Here is a 21,505-nt window from a genome sequence, read left to right as displayed (position 1 = left end):
ACTGTGTTGTTGGCTATTTATTTCAAAGTGTTCAGGAAAAAGGAAGTCAAATTGTCTTCTAACTCTGCTCTGCTCAGTTGGTACTTCTGCTCCTAAATACAAGCCTCTTCCTGCCCTTTCCACTGTGCTCTTCTTCCCACTGATGCTGAGTGGCAGAGGAAGGCAGGGGCTGCAGAACTGTCCCATACCATTTTTTTCCATTTAGGATGTTTATGTCAATTTTTCACCAAGTCAGACAGGAGGCATGTGGCCAAGACTTTCCTTGGAGTGGGGTTTGCTCCCTACTGCTGAAAACAGCCTGAAACTGCAGAGTGGCTTTGCCATGTATCACAAAAGGTTAATTGAGCCTCCCGATTTGACACAAGTACTGTGGTGCTGTTAGTGACTGGGTCCACCCATCTAGGTGAAAGATAGATTATACAATTCAGAGGTTCTTGCACATCCTTTTTCTATGCTCTCTAGTCCAACCTTCCCCATTTTTGTTAGTGTCTTTGATGGTTGCATCCCGGGGACTGTGCAGGTGGAGGGCTGGGTGGGAGCAGCAGCATGAAACACAACACAGCTCTGTGTCCTTGTTCCTCCTCATCATGACTCTCACTGCAGTCTCCATTCTTTGCTCCAAAATACCTTTCAAGGAGGAAAGTAGGAAGGAAAAAAGGAGCATGAGGCCTTGCAACCCTACTCATATCCAATGAGTTTCTAAAGGTCCAGAAGTAGACCAAGCCACAGCTCTTCAGCCAGGATAAGCTGACCTTTCTTGACTGTCCAGGCCAGCTGAGGATCTGCCCTTGCACCTTGTCAGGGTGGTCCTCAGCATAAAAATAAATGATTAACTGTGTAACGAGTGAATATAAAGACAGATGGTAAAGTATATTTCTGTTGGTACTTGCATGCCTTTGTTTAAGAATACAGAAAAAGGCCCCGAGGTGATGAAATACAGACGGGAGCATGATGTTATCTTGCACCTATAAAACCTTGCTCTGAGTCCACCGGTGGCCACTATCCAGAACTTCTGAGTTCAGACACACTGGCTTGTACTAAGCAGAAATGGTGCTTTCAGTCTTCAGTAAACAGCATTTTCGCCCCAGGGCCCAAATCCTTCAAACATTTGCCTAGGTAATTGTCTGGTTTTGCCTTCTATGTCTCATCATCAGCTTATCTGTAAGTTCAGTCTGGCTAAATGAGCATGTGAGGATGGGGAAGAGATGCTGGAGGACAGGGGAATAAACCATTTCATATTTAATTCACTGACAGGAGAGGCTAATGCGAGTGCAGCTAAGTGATCATTTTAGGATCACGTTGGGGAAAAAATGAGTAATAGAGCATGTTAATTCAAACAGATTAAAGAGCTGCACAAATAAATGAAGGGGTTTTTTGTTTTGTTTCTCTGGCAGTCCCACAATATCAACAACTGCAAAACAACAACAGCAAATATGTAATTTCGTGTTGGATTGAAATGAATTCTTTCAAACTGCTGCCACTTTTTACAACTGTGAAAATGTAGACATAAAAGATATTTCAATTAGGGCAATTTCTGTAGTCTTTTTTTCCCTGGACCAAGCCAACAATCTATAACCTACAATAACCTTGTCTCATGCCATAGCACTAGAATCTTACATTAAATGTAAATGTCTTTTCTTGGTCTTACCCTTATTTTAATAACTATTTAATATTTGCTTACATGTCACAATTATGTTTAGCATTTATATAGTTTCTTAAATGGGAAAAAGTTCTTTTTGCTTGTTATGGTGACTTATGATCTTATTCTCCATACCACAGTTGTCTAAAACTGCTCAGTTCAGCACTTTCAATGGAGTTTAGCTGTGTTTAGCTAAGTTTCTAAAAAGCTTTTGATGTGTCAGTGTTTCACAGCCTCGTAACTGCTGACCAAGAAGAATAATTTTACATATTTCTGAGCAGACAGGCTAGTGGCAGGATGTAATTGGAAAAGAGGTTATAGCAAGCTAGCCTTCTCAAGCCATTTAGATGTATTTAGTGTATTAAAGGTTAATTCTTAAAGATATTTAATACAGAAAGTGAAACAAAACTGTTATTTGTATTAAAAAAATCACACATTTCCTATTTCAAAAAAGAAATCTTCCTCAGCCCGGCAACACAACAGCTGTTTGTTGGTTAATACTGGGAATTACCTTATTTCTTCCACTCTGAGCCATTTTGCAACATTTGACATGTGTTGACACTTCTTTTCTATACTGGATTACAATTTTCCTTCAACACTGTTAGTCCTTACTCCACCCATTCTGGTGGCACCTACCTGCACACAAACCAGAAATTATGATGGGGATGTAGATATGCAAAACTTGGTGCTGCAGTGCACGTTTCCAAGCAGCCTGGTTGTCCTGAAAAGGGTTCCAGGAAGAGGGGCAGGGAGGAGTAGGGGACTTGGGGTGTCAGTGGGCTCCTCCTGGGTCTCCTCCAGGGATCTCTGCCCTGATGGGTGGCATAGGTGTATCCTCCCCATTTGGGGCAGTCTTCTGTCTGACCTCCCTGGTGGAGAGATTATGTCCAGGGCATTGCTGGTTGAGCTTTGCATGTTCAAAGCCCTGTGTCTGCTATTTCAGGGGTCTCATTTTTGGCACCTTGCTTTGGAAGGACTACTGAGGGGCTTCAGGCCTGCAACAGCTTCTGCGTGCATTGATTTGCTGAGCTTCTGCTTGGCATCTTCAGAAGCACTGAAGAGAAAAGAACTTTTGCTTTCAAAGCTCATGCTGCCTGGACCTTTTGCCCTGCAGACTTAGATTTAGCTTGCTCTGAAATCAATCAGTACATTTAAACATGGCCAGCAGGGCCAACACGCAAGCTGAGCTACTGCAGCTGTGGCAAGGGGTTGAACAAAAAGATGAGTCTTTACCTGCCTTTTAATCCTCCTTCCTCCGGCTGTCCTCCTCCAGCCTCTCTGATTCAGGGGGGAGAGTCAGGGGAGAGGTTCTGCTGCCGCCCGCCGGGGCCGTGGGTGAGGTGGAAGCAGCAGTGGCTGCAGTGCAGCAGGATGCTGCATTCCTCTGCTACACAGCAAGTGCCAAGGGATTTCGTAAAGGAAGCAAAGCATTTCTTAAACGGTATTTTAAATGTATTTCTGGAGTGAATGCCCCTGACAACCCAGTGAGCTGGGGCTTTCAGCACATACTTCTGGGCTTGACTCATTTTCCATTTTGGTTTTGCTGATCTCCTCAAAACCCGCCTGACAGTTTAGAGGAACAGATAATTTAATAGAGTTTTCAACAAGTCCATTTTAGTTTAGTACTCTAACAAGCAGCAGTTCCTTAAAATAACAGTTTCTTTCAAAAAAAAAAAAAAAAAAAAAGCATCGTTCTAAGTCCAACTGATTTTAGAAATATTTGTTCACATGAAGACCTTACTTCACCTTGTAAATCAAAGCTGCACTCTGGAGAGAGGTTTCATACCATTGGGCTCAGTATCATTTTTCTCAAGGTGACATCAGCTGTTAAAGTATGAAGGTTGCATTTGATATGTCACTTACTATCTCTAAGTCAATAAAATGAACCAGTGTGTCTTTAGATCATCAGAGATCTGCTTATTACCAAAAGTTGTTTTAATCCTGATTTGTGTTGGAATTTAAAAGAATCCAAGCAGATTTCATTTGCCATCCTGAATAAGGGTTTGGAGGGTTATACTCTGCTGTGTGTGCAGAGTGCCCCTGGATGAATTCTACTTTATTAGTTTATAGGCTTTTTTTCTGAGCACTTGGGATGTGATCATGAAAGTGTAAATGGCTGTTATCTTCAAAGACCTCTTTTATACTGACAAAACTCCACCTTGCCAACTCGTATTAATAATCTATTGCAATCCTAATTAGTTCATATCAAGGTCAGTGTTTTGTGGTGGATAAAATGACTGTAAGCTCCAGAGAGGAAGTTTTTTCTTCCACTACTTTTATGTTGTAACAGAGGAGGGAGTACTGAAAGTGTAAAAGAAGAGACTGACGAGGACTTTTTGTTTATCTGTAGGCTAAAGAACTTTAATATGGAGCAATTAGTTCACAATATTAGGAACAACCTGTAAGACACCTGAGGCCACACTGCAGTTGTCTCTTTATCACTGTGTCTCCCAATGGAGTGCAGAGACTTCCTCATTCAACTCTGCTCTTTTTTAAAATGGCATTGGTTTTCCAGTGGGAATAGTCCATCCAAGGAACTTCAAGCCTCATATTTAATTGTCTTGAAATGTAGACACAAAGCTAGAAAATGTTTCACTGAGACATGAATTCATTACTGCCTTTCTGAACACCCTAAGGCAGAGTCCCACTCAGGCAATGGCTCTAGGGCATCAGCAATCCCCTCCCAGGACCAGCAGGGTCAGGTCCAGCCCACAAGAGCCCTAAAGGAGATGCAGGTAATCCTATGTCGGCAAATAATGACTCAATGTCACTTCCAGGTCTTGGCCCAGGAGATATCTCTCCACTTCCTTTGGTCTAGCTCCACCCCACGAAAGAGAAACTTTGGAGGTGTAACCGGGCTGGGATTCATTTCACCTAACTTTAGGCATCTGTGTTTTATGTGTCTCTGTCTGACACAGTCATCTGGTATCTTTGTGATCGGAGAGAGAAACAGCTGTTCATTGGGTGTGATTCACCCTCCTGGTTTGGCTTAGATGTCTCCCTTAGGATGAAATGACTTGCACCCCACAAGTGTCTGTTTTACCCTGTTGGCAATAAAGTCTAGAGTCTAGACAAGTAGCTCAGAGGTAAACACCTACACTGTAGATCTCTCAGGTGAGATGAATCCTCCCTCAAGAGCCAGGACACCAGGAGACACCATTACACTCTGGCCACAATTAGCACCCTGCTTCTGTGTCTGCCTTTCCAGGGCATTATACACCTGCCAGAGTCAGGCTGAAAGCTGTTTTCACCAGCAGCAAGGTAGTGAGATGGACTATTTGACCTGCTTCTCAGTAAGCATCATACCCCACCTGAGCCCTATGCTTCAGGTAGACTGCTTTCAAGACGTGAGCTAACTAGGTCAAAGTGGATAGATCTCCCCAAGGTGTTTTTACAGGTGAACTTCTGCTGGGGTGACATCAGATAATTCCCATGTACTCTGACTCAGCCAAGTGCTGAGCTTTGTGCCCAAAGTGCTCTGCAGAACTGGAGCCTTGCTTTCTGCATGCATCAGTTCTCCATCTGCTAAAATAGGGATTGCAATAATGCCCTTCCTCAGGAGACAGCATGAAGATTAGGAAATTAGTTAGCTGGGAGGTGGTCAGGTACTGGTGTGGTTCAGGGAAAGGTAAAGAGAAGAGCAGTAGCTGGGACCTAGAGCAGCAGAAGGGAGAAGCTGGCAAGGGGGCAGGTGGGACAGGAACAGAGGCACTCTGTTGTCCAGGAGGGTTTTTTATATGGACTGTGGCAGCAGGTCAGGGGAAGCTGCCACAGTTACCATGCAATTGCCCTCCAGACTCGGAGAGATGTGATTTCCAGGTGTTGATTTACCACGATGTAGCTCACTCCACAGGTCCCAGTTCCTACTCCCAGTGCAGGTCACAGCAGGTCATACACCCTCCCAGCAGCAGCACACATCCTGATCTGTCTTTAGCACCTCTGAAGCTGGAGGAAAACATAGTGCCACTCAGCAAGAACACGGGTGCATGTGTGTTTGTACACATGTATGGACATGTACACACCTTTTACTGTCACCCTTCTGCCCATGCCAAGGGGTTCTCTGTGTCCTGCCACCTCCCAAGCTGGGCACAATGGGACGAAGGGTGCAGCCAGCTCGCTCCCAGTATCAGCCTGGTATCTGTCCCTGATTTCCTCACTGTTTCAGTTTGTGCTTTAGCAGGACGCTTCGAGATAGGGGAGAACACTGCAGCGGCACCGAGTCTGGCAGCCTGTCTCCTCCAGGGGAGCCAAAAGAGTGGAAGGTCAAGGTTGAATTCTTGTACTTCATTCCTTGTTGATGTGAGGAGGGAGGGAAGAGGAGGACGGGTGGTGGAGTGGAGTCTCCCTCTTGAACAAATAACTGCATCTCTCTGGGGTGACTCATAACCTCTGAAGACAAAGAACAATGTATCCTTAATTTGCAAAACTCAGCTCTCCAACTTCTGCCTGTCACTGGCACCCAGAGACTTTGCAGTTTGTCCATCGTGCCATCATGTTCTTCAAAGGAGCAGTGATGCCAGCCCCAAAGTGTGCTTACTCAGGAGGAGAGATGGTTTATATTTCATTTGAGCGGCTTATGTAGTAACTTGCTAGGGCAGCACACATATTGGTTGTGAAATCAGAGTTTTCACTGTTTGGTATTTTGAGATGTCCACACTTCCTGATTCTGGCACCAGGTTAGCAATGAGATCTGAGAGGTTCTATAGGGACACCTCCACTCCCTACAACTGGTTGCCATTACTAAAATGGTACTTTACAGTGTGTTGTGCATATGTGGTTCTACTAGTCTAGACAGCTCATTCATGCATCTCTAAAGCTGATGGAATATACACTTCTTCTATCCCCAGAATGTACACATCTGCCTTTGGTATCATCCCCAATAATTTTACTGTCATTGAAACACCGACTTAGTTGTCATGGACATAAAAAGAGTGAACAAAAATCAAACTAAACATTAGAATCATAGAATCATAGAATCGGCTGGGTTGGAAGGGACCTCTGAGATCATCAAGTCCAACTCTTGATCCACCACCACTGCGGTTACCAGACCATGGCACTGAGTGCCACATCCAGTCTCTTTTTAAATATCTCCAGGGATGGAGAATCCACTACTTCCTGGGGCAGCCCATTCAATGCTTGATCACCCTCTCCGTAAAGAAATTCTTTCTAATATCTAACCTAAACCTCCCCTGGCACAACTTGAGACCGTGCCCTCTTGTCTTGATGCACTCATTTGTTTTTCTCCCTTCCCTGCCACCTTTTCCTTCACTTTTTCTAAAGAAAAGCAAGCAAAAAAAATCTTTCTGTGAGACTTCCAGTCTTTCACTACATTCAGCACTAGAGGACATATACCCAAAGGCCCTTTTAGATTGGCATAATTTTCATCCTCAAGACCCTTTCTAGTGCAGCACTGAAAAGAAACAAACTAACACAGACAAGTCAGAGAGGTAGATGATGCACAGAAACCAAAAGCAACATACTAAATGAGCAGCAGAAATGGTGCTCTGCACCTCATCACCTAATCACAACACTGGTTTTCCATGGTTGTCTTTGCTACGTATTCCAGCCTTCTGAGGGGCTGTTAAACTCCTGCAGCACCTAGCACACTTTGGGAAGTTCTGCATCAACAGTAAGCACCACAGCTAGAACAAACACCTTCAGCAAGGGATATGTTTCTTCTTTATTCTCAAAAGAGTGATGCCTCAGTGTGGAGAAAATCCCTCATTCTCCTATCCCACAGGAGTTTTTTTGGAGGATCAAATGCCTCTAGAAATTCTCTAGCCTTTGCAATACTCCACAAAACCACAGTAATATTGAAATAAAATGAAAGCAAACATTGAGGCAGGAGGTTGCTGCCAAAGATCTCTCTTCCAAATAATAGCTGGGGATTTGGGTGCCTCTTCCACCCCACCCCCCAACTTAAAAATTTCCAGACACGCGACATATCTGCTGTTGTCGTTCTCAACCAGAATAAGTCCTGTCACCTGTTAGCAATTTTCAAAGCCATGGAAGGGAGTGAATGCTCATCTCCTATAAATTTCCAGTGGAAATTAGAAGGCTTTGACAAAGTTCCCCAGAGGGGCATATCAGAGCTCTCACCCACCTCTGAAATTAGCAGGTGTCCCAGCTGTTGGGCTGGGAGGTGGTTCTGAGGTGTGACAGTGGCTTCCACAGACTGGCACGTGGAGGGAAACCACCCTGCAGCATGGAGTAGCTGCTGGTGGAATTTTACAGTTTGCTCTGTAATTTTCCAGCTCCTCATGTTCCAGCGTTAAGAGGTATGAGAATACCAGCCTTGTGTGGCTGCTGCCACTGCTGCCGCTGCTGCCAGTGATGAACTTGTCCTTTGGAAAGTCCCCCTTATTTAAGCTACTGACTAATTCTTTCAGCTGCTGGGAGATGACACACCTTTTCACCGTGCTGCACTAGGCTGAGGATTTGCTGGGTCCCAAGTGAGGGAGGGAGATTGAGTCATTTTGGATGCCTTGTTTCAGAGGAAGACTAAATCAGACCTGTGCACAACAATATCACAATCCCCAGTGCATCCCACACCATCACTCGAAGCTGCTAGCAGGGAATGAGCGAAAGCAAGTGGAAAGAGGCAGAGACAGGCATGTAAAAGATGTTGGCAGAGGCAGGAAGGAGGCAAGTGGCATCTTTCTCCTGGGCATAAAACTACATGGAATATTTCTGTGCTCATAGTCCATTTCATCTATTAAGCAAGACACTTCTCTAAATGAACAAGTCTAATCAAGACCATTCCTGCCTTACACTCAAAGGAAGGGAAAGACACTATAAAAACTGTTTCCCTTTGGAAAGATTGGCAAATCGAACTGGGGGAGGGGCAGGGACAGACAATTCCCAGTCTCAGAACAGCTTTTCAAAGCAGTGAAGGATCGGGCTTTCTCCTTGTCTGCCTCCGAGTTTGACACCAGTAAACTAATCCCAGCTTTCATTCGCCCCATGTCTTCTGCCAGTTGCTGCCTTTAAAGTGCTTGCCAGGATAGTAGAGGAATTGCAAAGCTCGGTGCTATGTGACTTTCGGGGTTTGTTGCATATGACTGACAGAAATTTTTGCAAGTTGAGAAAAAAAGCCTGGCAACAGCAGCGGCTATTTCGCAACTCATCTTCGTCTTGCCGTGTCGAGAATGGGGAGGCGGGAGGCGGGGGGAGGAGGGAGACAGAATTTTCATCAGCATAGATAGTGGCTAATGAGCTTCTCAGTACTCGGGGCCTGACTCTTTTGTCTCCCCTGACCCCGGTTTGGGAAAAATCACTGACAGTTTGTCCAGGTCAATATATTTTCAAGCAGACAGGTGCTACTTCTGAAGCAGAGGAGCAAGAGAGGAGTCGCAGGCAGTGTCTGTGCAAGTGCAGTCGGGCAGGAAGGGGAAGGTGGAAGGGTGAGCAGCCTGGCTGAGTCAAACTCATACCTGCTCCCTCCCAGGCTGCTGCCGGCTCCGCAGCCATCCCGCCTCATGCCACGGCCTACTGACTCACATCCTGCTGCTCCTTTCTGAAGCTTCCAGGAACATGCTGTATCATACTGAGATTTGGCTACGCAGCGCCTCTTGGCTAGGAGCAGGCAGCAATGTCTGACCTGCAATGACACATGGAGAGCCGTCTCTCTCTGTGCTCCAAGGGCATAAAACAGAGTTAGAGGCGTGCGGGATCCAGCCCAGCACAAGCCACATGCATCCACATAAGCATTTTTTCCTTTCATCTCATGGGTACACTGGGGCCTGACTTGGAAGCTTTAAGCCTTTAATATGGCTAAAAAGAATTATTTTCTGATCAGAATGTAAAATCTCATGGAGGCTTTTTTCTTTTTTTTTTTCTTCTTTTTTTTTTTTTTTTTTTCCAAAACAGCCTGATATGGATTGTTATATTTATTATATAGAAGTGATGTGGTGATAGACATTTTTGTTATCATCTTAAGCAACACCCTAAGATGGTCCTATGATTCAAGTAAAGCCCCACTGAAACTTGCTGATTTAAACATCTGGAGCACCTGAAAGTGTCACGGCATTTTCTTTTGGAGGCAGAGGGAGGGTGTTGTGTTACATTTTCAAACGTGTTACATTTGCCTCCTCTGAAAAAGATTCATACAAATAGCATCCTGACACTTCATGTTTATTATGTCCCAGTGATTTCTGTGTCTTGTGTGCTCAGGATCAGCTTTACAGACAAAAGGATGTTTCATGTGATCCCAGGAAATAAGACTGTGGTTTTGTCTGAGGTCTTGACCCATTCATTCTGAGCGCGAAGAGTACTCTTTTTTTGTCCTTGGCTATCAATAACAACTCGGAAAGCCAAAACACATCCTCTCTCACACCAGCACAACTCCATTGCTTGACAGGTGTGTGTTAGCCCTGCTTAGCCACACCAGTTCTGCTGAACAAGCCTACCCGTGGGTCGGGGTGTGTGCATCTCACCCGGTCACCCGTGCTCTTGGATACTCGGGGGAGCCAAGAGCTGCTCCTTCAAGGGAGAGATGCCGCTTGTGCGCAGGGACTGCGCGGAGCGGAGCTGCAGTTAGGCAGCACTGGCAGCGTCCCGGGTGGGAATGACTAATAGGTATTAATTAGCAAAGGTCGTATGAAGGGCTGCGGCGGCTCCCGGAAAATTCATTTTCCAGGCGGCTGTTGTACAGTGGGTCCCGCAGGCAGCAGCCGGGCCGCTGCGGGGGCAGCCCCGGCCCCAGGGCGCTCCGGGACGCGGAGCCGGGAGCCGCGGGATGCACCGGCACCGGCCGCCGCTCTCTGCAAGGGCTCCGCTGCCACCTACTGATACATTCGGCGAAGGGAGTGACCCACCGCCTTCTGCCGGCTGGGCTTTTTATTTTCCACGGCAAAAACGGCTGGAAAAAAATCATAGAATCACAGGATAGTTTGGGTTGGAAAGGACCTGAAAGATCATCTAGTTCCAATCCCCCTGCCATGGGCAGGGACACCTCCCACAGGACCAGGTTGTTCCAAGCCTCATCCAACCTGGCCTTGAACACTGTCAGGGATGGGGCAACCACAAGCTCCCTGTGAAACCTGTGCCAGTTTGAAACCATCCTCACAGTGAAGAACTCCTACCTAATATCCGAGCTAAATCTATGCCCTTACCATTTGAAACTGTTGCCCCTCTACTTATCACTACATGCCCTTATAAAAAGTCCTTCTCACGCTTTCCTGTACGGCCCCTACAGGCACTTAGAACCCACTCTAAGGTCTCCCTGCAGCCCTCTCTTCTCCAGGCTGAATAACCCCAACTCTCAGCCTGTCTTCAGAGAGGTGCTCCAGCCCTCTGATCATCTCCCTGGCCTTCCTCTGGGCTTGCTCTAACAGTTCTATGAGGGAGCATCACAAAAAGGGGAGACCAGTTGTTTTGGTTTGTTGTTTTGGTTTGTTTTTTTCTAAGTTTCTAACCAGAGCATGTTTCATTAAACTATTAAACGTTAGGCAACATTTGTACAGCTTAATTACAACTTTTTAAAACAAGTCGAACGCAACCATTCCGAGGCAATAAAACATGACGAGGCATGAAAGATGGTTCAATACTTTCTGCTTAATAGCTTGTTAGGCATGAGGCTAGAGGGTGAAAGCTCGTGACTACACAGCAAGGTGTGAATTATTGCACCATAATTCTCGCCCTAGAGTGTTTTATTGCAATTAATAACTGTTTTCATGTTTTAAATACATTTTCTCACACCATAAAAAGCAGAAATGGAAAGTACTTGCTAATGGGAGAAATACCAGGAGGACTGGGCACAGATCAACAACTGGAGCAACTTCCTTGTTTTTTGCTATTTTGATCTGCTTTTAAATGGTTCTGGAATCCTGTTTGGCTTTAAAACTGTGTGGGCCCACAGCCCTGTTACTTCTCTTTGTTGAAGTAGCTATCCCTGCAAATCGCTTCACAGATATTCTAAGCTGAGAAGCAGGTCCCCTTTATCTGCAGTGCATTTTCACCAAATTAACTTCAGCCACACAAAGCCACACATTCAGTTCCCCCCACCAAGCTACTAACTTCTGAAAAGTGCATCACTTTATTTTGAGAGCAGAAGAGATGGATTCAGTAAGAGCTTTTTGCCTTTTATAGTAGCTTAGTTCTGTGGCAAATTTGAACCCATTCCAGATCAATTTTGGGTAACATGAAAGCTAAAGAAAAGCAGGTATCACAAAAATAAAATGTTATTTGAAGCCCCTAATCCAGATCTTACTGAAGTTGCTGGAAATGTAAACCTGGCCTTTACTGGAGCTGAATCTCCCTTGATACTGAAATGGTGCCATAAAAATGCTATTACAGTGATACATTTCTCCACTTCTTATTAAAAATTGTGCTGCTTGGTGATGCTTGGGGTTTGTCAGCAAAACATACTTTAATATGTATATATAATATAATGCACTGTATTAACATCACTGAATAGATTGCAACTTGTTAACCAGTCTGATGTCAAAAACCCAATCTTTAAGAGCAAATACAGGGATTGGGAATACAGGTACCAAGACAGAAAATTGATTGGTAGTTTGAACTTTCACTTAAGAGAGACTTAATGGGATGAGATTAATAATGGGGGTCTCTCGGGCTGTCTTTCACTGCTTCAAGTACCTTAGAGGTCAGTAATGACAGCAAATGGATTAGGCAGGTCAGATATCTTGGGAGTCTCTTTCTGGATGTTACTAGACAAGTACTTGGTCCATTATCTGGTTTCTAGTTGGGACACAGCACAAATCTAATTCTAGTAGCATTAAAAGAAAGAAACCGTATTTCAATGTAGACTTATCAGTGTTTAGCTAACTGGTCACAAGGTCTTGCTTCCTCTACTGCTGCAGCTGCTGCAGCATTTTCTGCGTCTTGATGTTGTTCATGTATTTATTGCACTTGGGGGTGGGTGTTTTACAGACCAGGATCCCATAGATGCTGGATAGGGTAGAGGACAAAACCACATCTCTTGTCTTGAAGAGCCAACAATGTAAGAAACAGTAGAAAAGTGTCAGACAAAGCTGCTCCACAATACAGTGAGAGTTTGCCACAGGAGAGAACAGACAGAACGTTCTCTCCTTTCAGCCTGAAAACCAAGGATGGTGGCAGCACCCCCTTCACCATACTGAATAGAGTCCTCTGGAGTATGGATTTGATTCTGTGACATTAGTCTTGGAAGAGCATGCCCAGGGCTTCCCAGGGAGGAGGACTAGCTGAAGGAGTGTCCATCCCCAGGGCTGGGATCCCTCCAGTGCATGTATCATGATTGTAATGCTTGGGCACATTGCTGAACTGAAATCATTGTGCTGAAATAAGGGAGTCATGATTTTATTAACCCCATTTTAGAACTGAAACACAACCCCATTATAGAACTGAAACACACTGTGTTTTACAGTCACAAGACTTGCTCTGCTGATGTTTCGTGGCATTTATCCTATTGCTATCCCTGGAGACTGAATTCCCTGTCACCTGTCTCCCTGACATCTTTAATAAACACTGACCACACAATAACAAAGAGATGATGTTCTGATTCGGAACATAGGCTTTGTGCCTATGTCTTTTTGTTTGTTGCTACTGAAGTCCATTTAATCCAGCTGGATGTTTTTTTAAACACCATGAGTCAACTGAATTAATTTTTTAGGAGGTCTGATGGAAAAAAAAATAATATCCTAATTCGAATATGTTACTCAGCAGAAAAATCTTTACAGGACTTTAATTTATTCTGCAAGTCCCTTCAGTAGATTTTTCTTTAAAGCTAGGAGATTTTTATAAATCTCCCCATCTAAACAGATGAAACAAACAAAATTTAAAGCTCATCTCCATAAAGCACAAGAAAACAATAATTTCCAGATGGGCTTTCGGATGAAAGATCAAAGTCCTTCATCTCAGACTTGGGAAATTTCCCTTCCATGCTGATATCAGTTTTATCTGAATGCAGTTCATCCAACATATGTTTTTTTCAAAAAGGCAGCTCACTAGATGAAGCTACAGGAGAATGCTCTTAGAGCTGAAGAAAATAGAAAAGACATTACTAAAAATAGTAAAAAGATTTCTGGGTAGGTAAGGAGGAGAGAAATCTTTCTAACTCTGATTTATAAAAAAAATTAGGCATTTCTATACACTGAAAAATGCCAGCTTCATATGCAAAGATGAAATAAGCAGAAAAGAGTTGTTTCTGTATTGGTGAAACTAGTTTGGACAAACTCCCTGCCATTCATCTCTGATTTCAAGCATCATTCAAACTAGACTCATGGCTAAAAAATGATAGGTTAGTGTTTTTCTGTGTAAATGTTTTGCACTTCTTTAGCATTTTAAAATTTTTGCTTCCAAGAAGTAGCAGTTTCTGCAGAAAGCCTGTACTGAAGAGTGTGGCTGCCTTTTGGGATTAGCAGTGCCATTGAGTGTGCTTAAATCACTTTGAATTGTATTTCTGTAGTTTAGTGTATACAAACTAGATATACAAAATACCTGCCTGTTCTTTTAAGCCTGGGATTTTCAACAAGTTGAGGAAGTCCTATTGATCCACTTAGGAGTCTGCCTTCTGGAGGACACTACTTTCACTCTCCATCTCTGTCTCTCTCTCTCACACACACATACACACACATTTTCATTTTTTTCTTCTCTCCCTACTTACATGCTTGCCCAGAGGCACTCACAGTTCAGTATTTTTATGACATACCTTTTTGGTTAAAGGGGCTGTGAACATGCACGCCAAAATAAGAATTCATCCCAGCAATGAATAGCCTTTCACTTTAGAAAGCTTAATCTGCTTTTCCCTGACCACTGTCCCTGTGAAACATCAAAAAGCTTCACGAGAAAAAAAATCACCCAATCAAAACTCACAGATGCACAAATTATATTTTAGAAAGCGATTCATCCGAAGGTCTCTTGACCAAGGGGATTATGGAACTGAAATGTAATTATCTTGGCATTTAAGTTTCTTTTTTTTTTTTTCCCACCACACGTGGATCGGTTCACCTATTTGACTGCAAAGTTTTACCATTCCAAACAGCCTATAGGTCTCTTTTTCCTTGCAGACACAAGGCAAGTACAGCCATCTCCGCCATGGTCCTATGACCAGTCCTACCAGTACCTGGGCTCCATTGCCACCCCTTCTGTGCACCCCGCCACACCAATATCACCCGGCAGGGCTAGCGGCATGACAACCCTCACCGCAGAGCTTTCCAGCCGGCTGTCAAGTAAGTACCTAAAAGTTAGTCCCCCTGCACCAAGCCTCACCAAAGCCTCCAGGCTGACTCCGGGGAAAAAGGGTTGCAGTGTCACTGCCAGTTTTATTTCAGCAGCAGTGAAGCCCCTTGCATGCCCTGTGCAGCAAAGCCTTCTCCGATCCTTTGCTGGGAGATGTGCGGAGTAAAGAAATATGGGTTGAGACCCAGCATACCACTGTCAAAAAAAAAAAAAAAAAAAAAAAAAGAGGAGAAAGCAGCACTTTGAAGATATATGGAACTATAAAATAAGTATGGAGTGCTGAAGAGCTGTTGTATCTGCCAAGAACTGAATGCCACAGATATTTCGGTTCTGTTTCCTTCCCTTACTCTAAATTCAGACCAGAGCACAGAAGGTTATGGGTGGACATACTGGCTGCAGGATGGTGGGGTTTAACATTTGAAGAGCTGCACTGGATTTTGTTGTTACATCTTTGTCAAATTGTAGTGCAGAGCTTTACAAGCCAACATAAAAATACAGCATGGAAGTGAAAGCTATTCCCTTGGTTTCCACCACACTCAGCTGACCATCTGCTGACTCTAACAGACACATATTGAACCAATATGTGTGTTCAATAGCAGGAATTTTCTTAAAATGACTGAGAGCCATATAATTCAAATTTGCACACGACTGTTTCAGAAGTATCTTCTTTGGATGCACATATTGCTCTCATTTGAATACTCAGGGCTTCTTCTAAGATCAGAGAGAATCCACTTGAATGTTCTCCAGCCTGTCCTATTGCTGTCATATAGACCCTGCTTTGAAAGAGTCACAGGGACAATGCCCACTAACACTAAATTATTTGTTATGTCTAGGTGCTAATTTATACCTTAGAAACAGATGAAAATATGGTAAACCTTTCAGGAGGAAAAAAAAAAAAAAAAAAAAAAAAAAAAAAAGGATATTTTTTGTTTAAAAAAAGTCTATAAAAAATTTCATTCTTCACTGACACATTCTTTCCAAAATGAAAAAACCCCTTTTTGCTTTCACCTCTGTGTTTCCCTCACTTTGGACTCCTTTCCACTGGCCAAATGCAGAAGCGGAGAAAACGGAGAAAGATGACAAAAAGAAAAAGACCTTCTTCATAGAAACCAGAAAATTTCAAGCAAAGCATATAGTTTCATCAATTGTTTTAGAGAAGGAGTTTTTCTTGAGATAATTGTTTGGAACCAATATTTACCAGTTATTTTGATTTTCAAAGCCTGTTCAGGGGTGCCCGTGCATAGGTTACTTGTAGGTGTGGACAGGTCGATCAGACTAAAAGGAGATGCTAATCACATTTTACTTTTACCAGTGTGGCAACTGAGGTTGTACTCAAATGAGTGAATATTTCTTGCATTGCTGTAGTGCCCAAATGTCATCACTGTTTGTGTATCCAGGTTCTTACAGTGCTGTGCACCATATGAGCACCAAAGGCTCCCGTGGTGGCTGCCCCAAAATTGCACAGTCCAGCAGAAAATAGCCATGTGCGTGTGAAGAAACTGAACTCTTGTGTTTCTTCTGTGGCACATGGAAAACAGGGAGGTAGAGTACCAGCAGTGGGGCTTATCAGTGTTTTCTGTGCCTGTGGTCAACATGATTTACTTTGGGGCAGGCACGGTTGTCCATGACTTGTGAAGAAATTTAGATCTTTATTCACATATCAGTGTTTTTTCTTGCCTGTCTAAAGTCTGTACATGGGGGCTCATCACTAGGCATCTTAAATGTTTTTTATAACACTTCCAAAATGTTACCTCTATATTAAATCTCACTCAGCATTCCCAGAAAAATCTTTCACAACATTTTTCCCCAACCCCACTACTGTCACACACACTAAGAAATTTATCCTTTCCAGAACAAAGTGTAAATTTGAGTGGTTTTTGAGACCCTACCATCTTAAGACGCAGTGCCTCAAAACAAAAAGCAAATACAGGACTCATTCTTGAAACACCTGGACATTAAGTCTCATTTTTCTGCTTTTTGCCAAACTGAGCAGCAATGTGTCCAGGCAGTTTCAAGAAGTTTCTCAGGAATGAGGTGTGGAAGTAACATTTAAAATCTGGCAGGTTGTCAGATGCCACATTCAACCTCAGCTACTCTGAAGCTCTTGCCATTCCATCCCACAGAGTTACCTTGCCTCATTAAATGTAAAGGTTCTGTGGCCTAGGGGAAGCAAATGTGTTCAAGGGTCCCCTTAATCTTCCAGAAAAAAATGGAGGGCAAACTCAAAAAGGAAGCATACAGCATGCGTCAGAACTTTTCTAAGAAATTTATAGAAATTCATCAAAGTGGCCTGGCTGTGTCATTGACAAGCTTTCAGAACTTGGCGCTGGAGTGTGTCTGCTCTAGCTTTAAATCTGGTTGGTGCCAAGAGCTTTGTTTTCTCTCTGCTGATTCTCATGAGTATTTCCTTCAGCACATGGCTCCTCTTCTGCAGACTCCACGCCTTGTCTGACAGAAGAACTTGTCTTCTGGAAAGATTTTTTCTTAATTATTATTGTTGTTATTTTAATCATGCATAGCTGCCAACTCTAGGGACTGACACCTTCCATTAATCTGAGTCATGATGAAGATCCTTCCTAAAGAGGCCATTATCTCCTCTGCTTGTTTAATCCTTGCACACTAGGGAAGGAGACGATAGGATGGAGCAGACTTCTACTGATGTCAAAGAGGAGCAGAATTTGACTGTCCTAGAAAACATTTCACTTAGCAGGATGAGAAAGGCTCCTAGCCCACATGAAAGAAAGAAAAAAGGCTAACCTCCAAATACATCATTCAGCTTTAAAAAGGCAGTACTGTTGTTGTCCTTTTTTATACGCTCATTAGAGCCAGGGTTTTCAGAAGTTAGTAACAATTATGTAGACATTATACAAGGACCCAGATATGAAGACCTTAAGTGAACCTGATTTATCTTGACTTTGGTAGTGTTGAGAGTCCGTGGAGAACTGTGCTCTTAAGTGCTGACAGCTGGGCTGAGCCTGTGTGTAAATCCTGCCTGTGCAGGTTCCTGTACTTGAAGGAAAATCTCTGGACCATGGAGCTTCTTGTTTTGGTCGGCAAATAAAACTGGGTGCAAAGAGAGACTGCAGAAGTTGGAAAATTTTTTTTTAGGTCCCATCAGTGTCCCTGATGAGTCAAGTGATTCTGGACAAGAAACTTTAAATCTGTGTCCCTGTTCACTATCCTCTTGTACCCTGTGAGGACAGGGGCACTCTAGAATAATTGCATGTGCTGTAAGGTCTACAGGAGCAAACACATACACATACAAAACAGAGTGAGAGACTGACATTCCTCTTTAATTGCTGCTTTGCTGAAATTAGTCCAAAACATCCAGATCCACGAGCACTACAATGACTGCATTGGAGAGCAGGTGAGAGAGTTGTGTCCTGGGCAGTACCAGCGCTGCTTTGCTTAACCATAACCCGGATTTTGGATGATGGTTATCGTCCCAAACTGGTGAACCTCCATTCTGCAAGTTCAACAGTGTCCTATCTCCCTTTGTTGCCAACAGGTGCTTCTGACTTGACTGCATTCAGTGACCCCCGGGTGGGAATCGACCGCTCCTTCTCTGCGCTCCCCTCCATCTCTGATCCTCGGATGCACTACCCGGGAGCGTTCACCTACACGCCAACACCCGTCAGTTCAGGGATAGGGATTGGGATGTCTGCCATGTCCACAGCCACCAGATACCACACTTACCTCCCACCTCCCTACCCCGGCTCGTCGCAGGCCCAAGGCAGCCCCTTCCAGACCAGCTCACCTTCCTACCACCTCTACTACGGAACCTCTGCAGGCTCCTATCAGTTCTCCATGATCTCAGGGGGAGACCGGTCACCCCCACGCATTCACCCTCCCTGCACCAACGCGTCCACGGGATCCACGCTCCTCAACCCCAACCTCCCCAACCAAAGCGACGTGGTCGAGGCAGAAGGGAGCCACAGCAACTCCCCGACCAACATGGCAACCACAGCGAGGCTAGAGGAAGCAGTTTGGAGACCATACTGAATAAATTTTAAGCAGTCGTGGGCCAGGACTAATGTGCTTTTCATTTCCCAGTGCCCGTAGGTATCCCATAAACATCTGTCTGGCTTATGGGCCCTGCCATGTTCATGCATCACTTTCAGAAGGAAACCCTCCAGAAGCCAGCACTCCCAGGAGTGGTGGCCTCTGTTAAGCCAGCCCCTGGCGAAGTGACATCGCTCCAGCAAAACATCCCTCATGGGGGGCTGAGCTTCTGGAAAGGAGGACATCAGAGCTGGTGGTCCAGAGGTAGCAAGGGTGGGTAGAAAAGTACCCAGTCTGTTTTCAGGCCCTGTGGCTTTCGTACGTGCCTGGGTCTGAAGGTTTCCAGAGCCCTAAAGAGAGTTTTGGTTCACTTCTATTTTTAAGACTTAAATCCTTAAAAAAAAAATCTTAGTGAGTTTACTGCATCTTATGGACTTATTAACTGTAAGGAAGTATAGGAAGATTCCCAGAGGGAAACTGTGAACGCTTCTGTTTTAGCAATGCTGTGAATGAGAGGTTTTATATGTTGAACTTCATTCTTTCTTTTTCTTTCTTTTTTTTTTTTAAACCACGTTGTATATTCCAAAGAATATGGAATTTTTTTTAGTGCTGGGTTTTTTTTGTTTCGTTTTGGGTTTATTGTTTTTAGTTGTGTTTTGGGTTTTTTTTAGGATGCAGCTCATCCTGCTTTGCATCTAATTTGTTTTATTTCTCTTGGCACCTTATAAATTGCAAAAAAAAAAAAGATTTTACTCTTTTTTTGTTTTTATCATGCTTGCTTCTTTCTTGCTTTGTCAGCTGAAAGAATCAGCCCCTTTTTCAATGAGTTAATTTAACTTTCTTTCTCTTGGACTTTTTTTTTTACTACAACGGCTACAGCCTTGGGTCATTTTCAACTACTGTACTACTTTGATGAGTTCATTGATATTTATGCTTGATACTTAGACTTTTCTTATTTGTTGATACTATTATTATTTAAATATGCCTATATTAAAAAAAAAGAGCAGCAAATGCCTTTTTTGGTAGCAGCCAAAGTCAAATTTATCACATTGAAAAAGGCGGGAATAACGATGGGTAAATGACCTCCTAATTACCTAGAAATACTGTTTACAATTATCTCACTCTCATTTTACTCAGCTAACTGGGCTCAGATCCTTGAGGGCATTTAGGTACTCTGTTCCCACTGAAATGATTTAGGCACCAAAATCCACGTGAATTTCTGTTCACGTGAGCATCTCCCTGCTCCTTCCTCACTTTTCCTTCATCACCAGTGGTGAGCCTCAGGATCAGTGATCAGGATGCACATATTTCTTACAGCAGACTCAATATTCCCTAAGCAAACACATCCCCATGTGGCCTCATTCTGCTTCTGGGCTTGTGTGGGCTTCCTAACAGCTCCTGTGGAGGGCTCCTAATCTCTCAAAAGTGAAAGCCCACAGACAGTTAACATGGTAAGGGTGAAAAAAAAAAGTCCTGGCCCTCACAAAATCAGTGTAAGATTTGCTCCCAGCTCAGTGGAGCCCAGGTTTCTGTGCAGTACAAAAGCCACGTTCCAGTGTGCTGAAAAACAGATCAGTTCGTGCATCACAAAATAACTCAAAGTGAACAGGGTTGTCAGACTCATCTGGAAAGCAGACTCGCAAACAAGGGGCCTAAACAGTTCCTCTGTCACCATCTTCTGAGAGAAGGGGAAGAGTATGTAAGACGGGTGCACAGAATATTCTGGCTGGTAGCAAATACATCAGGCTCATACTAACAGCATGTTAATTCAGTTGTCCTCGTTGCCCATCGTTACAGCACAAACATATCAGATGTCACTGTAAAGTTTATGGCACTATTTTATTTGATGGTTTGGTCTGGATGCAGTTGTACTACTCATTAATTATAAACTGCTGACGTTGACACATGTGCGTTCCAAATTAGCTGATTATTATTTAATGTACTTCTTAAATGAGTGAAACAATTGCAGGTCAACTCAGAGAGTATTTGAAAGCAGGACTTCAGATCAGTGTTTGATGTTTAAAAAAAAAAATTAAAAGGATTCAAATTTAAAAGATCCTTGGCTGCAGGCAGCAAACCAGCTGGTCTTATTTAAAACCATTTGTTTTTCAAGTTTTCTTTTTTTTAATATGATTTTGCTTCTTTGTTTAAGTCAGATGCAGTAGCACTTTGGTATTGAAAAATTACAAATGGAAGAATTTACATTGCCAATAAGGTCATTTACGTGCAGAAAATAGGGAGTGTTTCAAGAGATCTCAGCAAAAGCTCAAAATGGTTTTGTTAAAATACAGGCCTTGTGCTTTTCATTCAGCCTAATATTATTTATCATTTCCAAGAGTCTTCTCTGAACAAAAAAAGCAAAAACCATCAAAATTACATTTTTTTAATACGTTTTGAAACCATGGAGACCTCAATGAATACAGAAATAGAGACTCTACCTGTTGCAACATTACTATAGTTGGAATCTCACTTCTTCAATAGCCTAAAAAAAAAGTCCTTCATCACTAAAGAGCAGCTCTGTTCATCTTACACATTCTCTGTCACTGTGCAATTAAAATAATTTACTGCAGCTTTCTCATCTGCCTTGTGACTCGAACACCCAATAGTCCTGATAGCAGGAACCCAGAAGTGAGGGAGAGGACCTGAGAGGAGGAACCGGATCCCTCAACACCGAGGGCAGGG

General features: G+C 43.4%; 1 protein-coding gene across 2 annotated transcripts in view; it reads left to right on the top strand.

Moving 5' to 3' along the window:
* The window catches only part of RUNX1 (RUNX family transcription factor 1), a 171,234-nt gene extending 151,877 nt beyond the window's left edge, over nt 1-19,357 (top strand). Inside the window, exons 7-8 of one of the 2 annotated variants that reach the window (XM_030469013.1) lie at nt 14,650-14,811; nt 18,330-19,353. In XM_030469013.1, coding sequence (XP_030324873.1) covers nt 14,650-14,811; nt 18,330-18,823 — 656 coding nt within the window. In that variant the 3' untranslated portion in view covers nt 18,824-19,353. Of the gene's footprint in view, nt 1-14,649; nt 14,812-18,329 lie in introns of both variants that reach the window. The other variant, XM_030469014.1, reaches the window with a different exon arrangement.
* The last annotated feature ends 2,148 nt before the right edge of the window (nt 19,358-21,505 follow it).

This window comes from Calypte anna, chromosome 1, assembly GCF_003957555.1.
Source record: "Calypte anna isolate BGI_N300 chromosome 1, bCalAnn1_v1.p, whole genome shotgun sequence".
Lineage (NCBI taxonomy): Eukaryota > Metazoa > Chordata > Aves > Apodiformes > Trochilidae > Calypte > Calypte anna.
Note: the sequence above shows the minus strand (reverse complement) of the source record. Positions and strands in the feature narration are given on the sequence as shown.